The sequence below is a fragment of the Propithecus coquereli genome, unplaced genomic scaffold (assembly GCF_000956105.1).
Source record: "Propithecus coquereli isolate 6110/MARCELLA unplaced genomic scaffold, Pcoq_1.0 Scaffold168, whole genome shotgun sequence".
In the NCBI taxonomy this organism is placed as follows: Eukaryota; Metazoa; Chordata; class Mammalia; order Primates; family Indriidae; genus Propithecus; species Propithecus coquereli.
Window position 1 is genome coordinate 3886847 of NW_012141413.1, and position 8018 is coordinate 3894864.

At 42.3% G+C, this 8018-nt stretch overlaps 1 protein-coding gene across 1 annotated transcript in view; it reads left to right on the forward strand.

The window, feature by feature from the left end:
• The window catches only part of LOC105808127 (zinc finger protein 708-like), a 120777-nt gene that overhangs the window by 12539 nt on the left and 100220 nt on the right, over positions 1-8018 (forward strand). Inside the window, exons 2-4 of the mRNA XM_012641689.1 lie at positions 4940-5014; positions 5897-6087; positions 6355-6454. Of these exons, the coding sequence (XP_012497143.1) occupies positions 4940-5014; positions 5897-6087; positions 6355-6454 (366 nt within the window). The remainder of the gene's footprint in view (positions 1-4939; positions 5015-5896; positions 6088-6354; positions 6455-8018) is intronic.

Below are 8018 nucleotides of genomic sequence, written 5' to 3' on the forward strand. Positions count from 1 at the left end.
TCGAACTCCTGAGCTCAAACAATCCGCCCGCTTCGGCCTCCCAGAGTGCTAGGATTACAGGCGTGAGCCACTGCGCCCGGCCTGAGTTTTCTTTATATGAGTTCTCTGTCTAGTGATAACTGACTTCAGTCAAAATATTTTCCTACGTTCGTAATGTTCATAGGTTTTTTTCCCCCCTGTGTGAGTACCCTGAGGTGTGACTTTTACCAAAAATGTTACTCACATTCATTACATTCATAACGTTTTACACCTTTTTGAGTTCTGTGATGTCTAGTGTGCGGTCCTTTGTGGAAGGTTTTCTCACATTGATTACATCCACAGGTCTTCTGACCCGTGTAAATGCGGGTCAGAGATGCTTCAGGAGGCTTGACTTAGAGAGAAATGTTTTTCCACCTTCATTACATTCATAGTGTTTTCCCCTGTGTGACTACCTCGATGTACCTTGAGGTGTCACTTTCAGTTAAGTTTTTCCACATTCATTACACACATAGGTTTTCCTCCTGTGTGAGTTCTCTGAAATGACCTGAGAGTTGATTTCCTGTGAAAGAATTCCACACACACATTTAAGTTTACATATTTCCCTGCGTTATCTCTTGGTCAATGTGAGCGGACTTAGCACAAACTTTTCCACATACATTACTTTTACAGAAGGTCACTCCATGTGAACACTCTCGTGTGTCAACAATATTTCCTTTCAATGGTAGGATGTCATGAGGAAAAAAAGAACAACAATATTTCCTACATGTTAATGGCTTTCCCTTGACCACTATGTTCAAAATGTTGAAGTCCAGTTTTGTCTACAGTGCTCATGATGTCTGAGGGATAGCCTACTCAAATTACAGGTGTCTAGATCCTCTCCAGACTTTACCTCACGAGAGTAACTAGGGAGAAGCATGTTCTCACATACATTAAACGCCTCAGCCCTCATCGCTTAATAGTCCATTATTTACATTCAGATTCGAGATGTCGTTTCAGCTTAAATTACATGTTTTTTCCTAATTCAAATTTCCTAATTCAAATCTCTTCTTAGTTGATGTTTTACTTTTGGTGATTACAGCTTTCAACAAACGTCTACTGTGATTTTTGGTGCCTTTGAATTAGGTCATCAACTATCATCAACATGTGGAAGGCTCTGTTTTGAGAGTTCTTCTGGCACCTTGCTCCAACTTGAAAATCAAATTTTGTAATGCAACGTCCCTTTTCCTTCTTATGGTGATATGAGATAATAGTTAAGGAAAACACTGTAGGGCTTCTCTTTGCCCTGTCCAATTTCCCGGCATCACTTCCATTGTTCTTTCAGACTATGGAGACATATTCATTTTTACTTGCTCTTAGAAACATATGGAAGATTCTGGAGGCTTCACTGAGAGAGAAGGTGAATGGAGAGGAGTTGTAAGAGAGCAGGCATTGCTTGATCCTAGTTTCTTATTTAGAGACATAGAATCCATCCCCAAACTAGCACAACAGCAGTGGGAGAGGATAGGGTCTGGATTTTCTAAAGAAAAGATCCACACACTCACTTTGGATCCAAGAAGCAAATTGAATGAAAGTAAAAACATGAAAACATGCAAACCACAGCCATAACGGTTGCTGTTGCAAAATCAGAATATATTAGAATTTGAACCAAAAAGTCTAGATATGAAGTGGGACATCCAATAGTGATAAAATGGCTAATTTCCCAGGATGACATAACAATTATAAATTTACTTAATAAATAAGCAACAAAATACATAAAGCCAAAACTAACAAAAATGAAGGGAAAAAATCTAATAATAATAATTGGAGTTTTAAATGCCCTTCTTTCAATATGGATAGAGCAACAATCAGAAGATCAACAAGAAAGTAGAGGACTTGAAGAAAACTTTACATCAACTAGACCTAACAGATATGTATAGCATGGTCCACCAAACAACAGCAGATGATGCAGCAGACTTAAGTGTGCATGGAATATTCTCTAGGATAGAATTATATTCAAAGCCAGCCAGGCACGGTGGCTCATGCCTGTAATCCTAGCACTCTGGGAGGCTGAGATGGGAGGATCACTTGAGGTCAGGAGTTCGAGATCAGCCTGAGCAAGAGCAAGACCCCATCTCAACTAAAAATGGAAAGAAATTAGCCAGACAACTAAGAAATATAAAGAAAAAATTAGCCAGGCATGGTGGCACATGCCTGTAGTCCCAGCTACTTGGGAGGCCTAGGCAGTAGGATCACTTGAGCTCAGGAGTTTGAGGTTGCTGTGAGCTAGGCTGACGCCACGGCACTCACTCTAGCCCGGGCAACACAGTGAGACTCTGTCTCGAAAAAAAAATTGGAAAAAGATGCCAGGAAGCAGACAGAGTAGGGAGTCGGGGATGAAAGGGCAGATGAAGGGGAGGAGAGAGGAGAGTGCGGGGGTAAAGAGTGGCCAAGGCAGGAAGATGGCCATGGTTGTGGAGGCGTGCGTGCACCCACGTCTCCGAGTCTGGATTTTCTCCTCCCTCATTTCTCTCCCTTTGCCTTACCTGTTTGAGTTTGGCATCAAGGGGGCTGAGTGTGGGTGGTGGTCCTGGGTGCAACACAGGGATCACAGAGATGGCAGCTGATGGCTGGTCTGCAACAGTGGCAACAAGGTGGGCAGCCTTTGTCCCTCCTCTTGCTCCTAAATGTGAGAGGGAGCCATGTGCAGTTGGGGGGTACAGAAGCATGGAAACTTCAGGCAGAGGAATAGCTCCTTTGGAGCTCCTGGAATGGGAATGAACTTGGCTTGGGAAGTGAACAGAGAGACACAGGGTGGCTGCAGCTGAGTCAAAGGGATGCCAGGAGGAATGTGGTAGGTTAAGCCTTCTATGAATAGTGGACCTTGATGGGAAATATAGATTTTTGTTGTGATGGGAAGCCCTGGGAGGATTATGGCCTGGGGAACGACGTTAACTCTTTAAGAAAAAGATCAGATGAGCTGCGCTGTGAGAACACACAGTCATGCAGGCAAGGGTGGAAGAAGGGAGACCAGCTAAGGAGCTGGTGGGGTAGTTCAAGTGGGAGCCAACAGTGAACAAAAGAAGAAAAATGGCATAAAATAGGTAGTCTGACTTGAACAAATTAAGTCAATCTAAAAGTAGATAACAAGGTTATGAATAGACAAGTCAGAGAAAAAGAAATGAAGATGATCCTTAGACATATCTTCATACAGAAGAGAAAGGCAAATAAAAACTACTGTGGTTTCTCTGCTCTTGGGAGAAACCAAAAACTTGGCAGTGCGTTCTTGGGTGTGGCTGTGAAGAAGTGCTGTAGGGTTTTATTTTTTACACTTATGACACCTTTTATTATCCCATATTATGTCAAAGTTAGTTTTATGAAAATTCGAGAATCTCTTTGTAGTCTCGTCTACAAAGATTATCCCACTTTGGTGCAAGGTGGACTGCAGACATAGTAGGCCCGAAATTATGTAGAAGCAATGTAATGACTTGCTTCAAAAGATAATTTGGTGAAGCCCCAAAGTGATCATGCTTGTGGAAGAAAGACATGAGAGTTTAGCCTTGGAAATTGAGGACAAAAGTTAAAAAATCACTTTCTATCATTGACATGTTCCTGTAGGTGAGAACATTGAACTTTTTATGCAGTCACCTTACATCTGCCATGATCAATATCCCCCAGATAAACCACAGCTGACTAAATGAGTTCACTTGTTGAATGGAGTCAGAATTAGCCATTTCATTGTCTAAAGAGTGCTTGCCGAAAACGGCCCTCTTTGTGTTCACGTGTTTGAGATACTGAGCTGGAGTCTGGCAGTGATTGGGCAGGCAGTGCTTGACACTCGAGGCTCATCCTGAAATATGCTAGTCATGTCAGCACAGAGGAGGGCGGCTGTCATTCTATTTGATAGGTAAAAGGAGGAGGGTGGTACATGATTCATCTAAAGGTTGCATCATTGATGGGAATAAGACCACTGGGGCTTAGGGACCCTGTTTCTGAGGCCATGGGAGGAGACGAGGTGAAGGAATGCTGCCTGAGCAGGAGCTGGAGATAAGGGCAGAAGTTAACTGCCTAGTTGGGGGACATTCCAGTGATCTGGGAGTACAGCAAAGCAGTTTCCACCTCAAAGCCTGAGGGGCCTCATGCCTAAAAAGCCACAGAGTGGCTTGACATGAAAGCCATCCACAGCTGTAGAGGAAGATTGGAAAATGTCAGCCCAGGAGAAGGGACCTGGGCTCCAATTCTTAAAAACACCAGGTTGAGCTCCTTCCCTCCCCTTTCTCAGTAGAACGCCTCAGCTAATGGGGAGCTAACCTCCCAGTAAGAAGTACTCGTCTCTCTGTTCCTCAATCGAATGGGCCGCAGCTGCTGAGCTCAGAGATACTATCTGTAGACACCTGAAGGCGTAGTTGTGCTTAGTAACGAGCTATGTTCCTGCTTCTATAGATAAAAGAGTAATTAGCTAAGGCATCTTGTGACTATTAGGGGAGACTTGAAACTTCTACACATTGTAACCCATGAGCTTTTCATGTGAAATCATTGTAATCTATAGCATGAAAAAGAGAATAAAAATGGGTGCTAGATTTCAGTCAGTGGCACCTGGTTTACGGGAATGCTGGTGGTCCCCTGATCTCCCTGCACCCTTTCGCCTTACTCTTTGTGCCCGTGTCTTTGTCTCTCCCGTCTCTTGCAGTGCACACTACCCAGGGACCCGGTTATATCGGGGGCATCTCGAACCCCTGATACATCATGTTACTTAGTACACTTAAAAAAAAGAAGTCGTAATCATAGCCTAGTTTTAGTCTACGAGTGTGGAGATTCAAACATTTTGCATTCCCCAGTAGAATTCCCCAGGTGATCCTCTTGCCTCGGCTTCCAGAAGTGCTGGGATTACAGGCATGAACCACCATGCTCAGTGATGCGTAGTTATTTTAAAATTCATCTTTTCTATTCTCCTAAATTATTAAATCTTTTTCTTTCTCTATAGATTTAACTTTGGAATTGAAACCTTCTGACCAATCAAAGGCAACCACGATTTTCCTGAGAAAATTTCAAATGAATGGTAAGACAATATTTTTTTCTCCAAGAAAAGCCTGAAAACTATTCAGGCTATTTTATGGGATGCATTATAGAAGATATTTAGAAAAGCTCAGTTTGAATTTGTCAACTTTTTATATATTCACTTGTCTTAATTTAACATGTTACACTTTTAGATGTCACTGTTTTAGTGAGAACATGTGGATTTTCTGTTTACATGTTTTGCTACCTCTTTATCAACACAGTTGGGCACATGATTTGATGTGACTATGGATTTATCCCTATTTCTCCATATTTCTTTGCTGTTTTTCTCCTGCTCCAAAGAGAATTTAGGATTTAGGCTGCAATTAGGTTTTCATTTGAATAAATAAAAAAAAATCAGTTGTTCACATGTGGGGATTGAAACTGTTGAGTTTGGCCTCTTTTAACACAGTGATTTAACCAGATGAGCCTGTCACATGCAAATTTATTCTACTCAGAATTTTTAAGCTATTCCAAACCTTTTTATCCTAATGTAAGTGTGAACATGCCCTGTAGTATTTCCCAGAGGTTAGCGTCAGCAAGTGAAACTGGCGTAATTTTCTATGTCCTGCTTGTTTGGGGATGAGAATCAGAACTGTAGGATTTTTCTTCACTCTTGCTTATTTTCCTTAATGTTGTGCTAAATCCTAGTTTATTCGCTAACAAGCCACACACAACCAAGTTTTTCAGTTGATCTCGACAGCAGGACTACAAAAGTGACGGTTCTATAACATTTGAAGTAAGGCAGCAAATAAAAAACATGGGCGTTTTTTTTTTGCTGTCCTTCAGAAATTAAGAAATGAGGTGTCCAACGTGCATTTCCATAGTTTTTATGTACTTTGCCTATCCTAAACCAGTCATTTCTTGGGATTTCTGTATTTCCCAGTTTCTCCCAGAGTCATTGCCTTCTCACAGGTAGAGTATGCGGAAGCAAGACAAAAAGCCATCCGACGCCCCCGTCTCTGCAGTGGGAGGGGATGTGGGCCCAAGATGCTGCCCCGCATCAAAGGAGGGGGGGCCCTGCAGGGGACAAGTGCAGCCCACGTCCCTCTTGGAGTGTTTGCTGTTCTGGCCTTTGTTAGAGATCAATTTTGTGTGCTGTACATACCATGTTCAGTGAGGTTGGCACACTCATTGTATAACCCATTCCTCAGACATGGTCTGTGGAAGTTAAGAGGCTTCGGTGGGTTTCTCATAGATCCGCACGTGATACCAAACTCAGGCAGTTCATGGAGTGTAAGAAATACCTTAATGCTTTACTGTTTGACATTTTAACCAAGGGAAAAACACACTTTTATAGGTTTAGCTTGCTGTGACATTTTCTTCTGTTTCCCTTCCCGTCAGGTATCTCCAGGGCAGCTGACGGAAAAGGACGGTGCGTGCTCGACAGTCCTTCCAGAGGACAGCATGGTAGCCAGCGTGACCGCAGAACCGCAGGGAAATGGTGAGTACAACTAGGCTGCCGGGGGCTGGGGCACAGACCGCCTCATGCTAAAAGCGTCCCAGCCATCCTTAGTCATTTCAGCCAGTTGGCTGTCCTTTCCAGGGATCCCTTTGAGAAATTGGTGTCAATTATATATCGATTTCAAGGGCCTAAGTATGAATTTTCCATTTCTGTTTTAGTCTTAGACTGCTTACTGGAGGGGAAAGCCAGTGAGCAAATACGCAATCCCAGAAAAAGCGCAGCCCTTTATCTGATGCATTTATGGCAAGACAACGTTGAACATGATGAAAAGTAGGATGCTTTTTATTGGATGTTTTTGAAAAAAATTAGTTCTTTATCAGTTATAGGTCTAAAATAATATGTAGTACTTTGGAAACTACTCTTCGAAGAAGGAGCAGCTTGTCCTCTGCTGCCCCATGGTGTGTCTGCATTTAAATGTTCCTCACCATGCGTGAGCACCTCACAGGCCACAGTCAGATGCACTTTCAAAACACCCTACGAGAAACATTACAGGTTTATTTAAAAGGCATCAACAACAGCAAAAAAACCTCACCTCCATTGGGTTGTGCAGGCAACTAATACTATCAATATCTCGTTGGATTATGAGTCGATTTTCAGAACACAGTTTGGAAAATTCTACTTTAGAATATTAATGTCCTTATCCCTATTTTTTCAGTTTAAACACATAACTAGCTTATCAACTTAATTTGTTTCTAACATACTAGCTTTTTTATCTAATTAAGTTGTAAACTTCTACTTTTAATTGAAAATCACAAATTTATACTCATAATGTCACTTTCCTCCCCACTTATAATAATCGTTGAGATCAAATTTTGTCTCAGCACAAACTGGACTCTGACTCTGCCTAAAGTCACGGGCTTTGGCACCTAGCGAGTAATCACTAAATGCTTTTATTCAGCTAAGGCCCTAAATCCAGGAGTAGAAAACCACTCTACTTTGCATAGAGTCCCCAGCTACTTTTGAATTCAAATGATTTTGATGTTTCCATTTATAATACAAGAGTAGGTTTAAAGATTAACCTTGCTCAATGTTTGTTGGGAAATAGGGCTAAGAGGCACGGAAAGTTTCAGGAGTTTTGCAGGCCTTTGCCTGGAAGGAGTCTGTGGGCTTGTTAGTTCACAGACCTGAAGCTGCTTAGCGTTAAGGGGGGCATTCCACCGATCTGGGGCGACTGCAAGGCAGCGAGATCTCGAGGCCTGCAGGCCAGCGCCTGGAGCTTGTGCAAGGCAGAGCTCAGCACCGGGCCACAGATTAAGAGACTGATCAGAGGATGTCAGCCCAGCAGACACTCGCAGCTAAAGCCAACTATGGCCTCAAGGCTGTTCCTGTTTCACTCCTGGCCGCACGTCTCAGTTAATGAGGAACTAGGTAAAGAAATAGATGGTCTCTATGTTTCTGTTTTAAGCTTTACTGCTAATTGACAATTTTATCTTTAACTTGTATGCTCAGCTAGGGCTATTCCTTAATTAGGGCTTAAGAAATTTATCTTAGAAAAATTTTGTAACCATTTGCTCACATAGATAGAATTAATTAAGGGATTTCT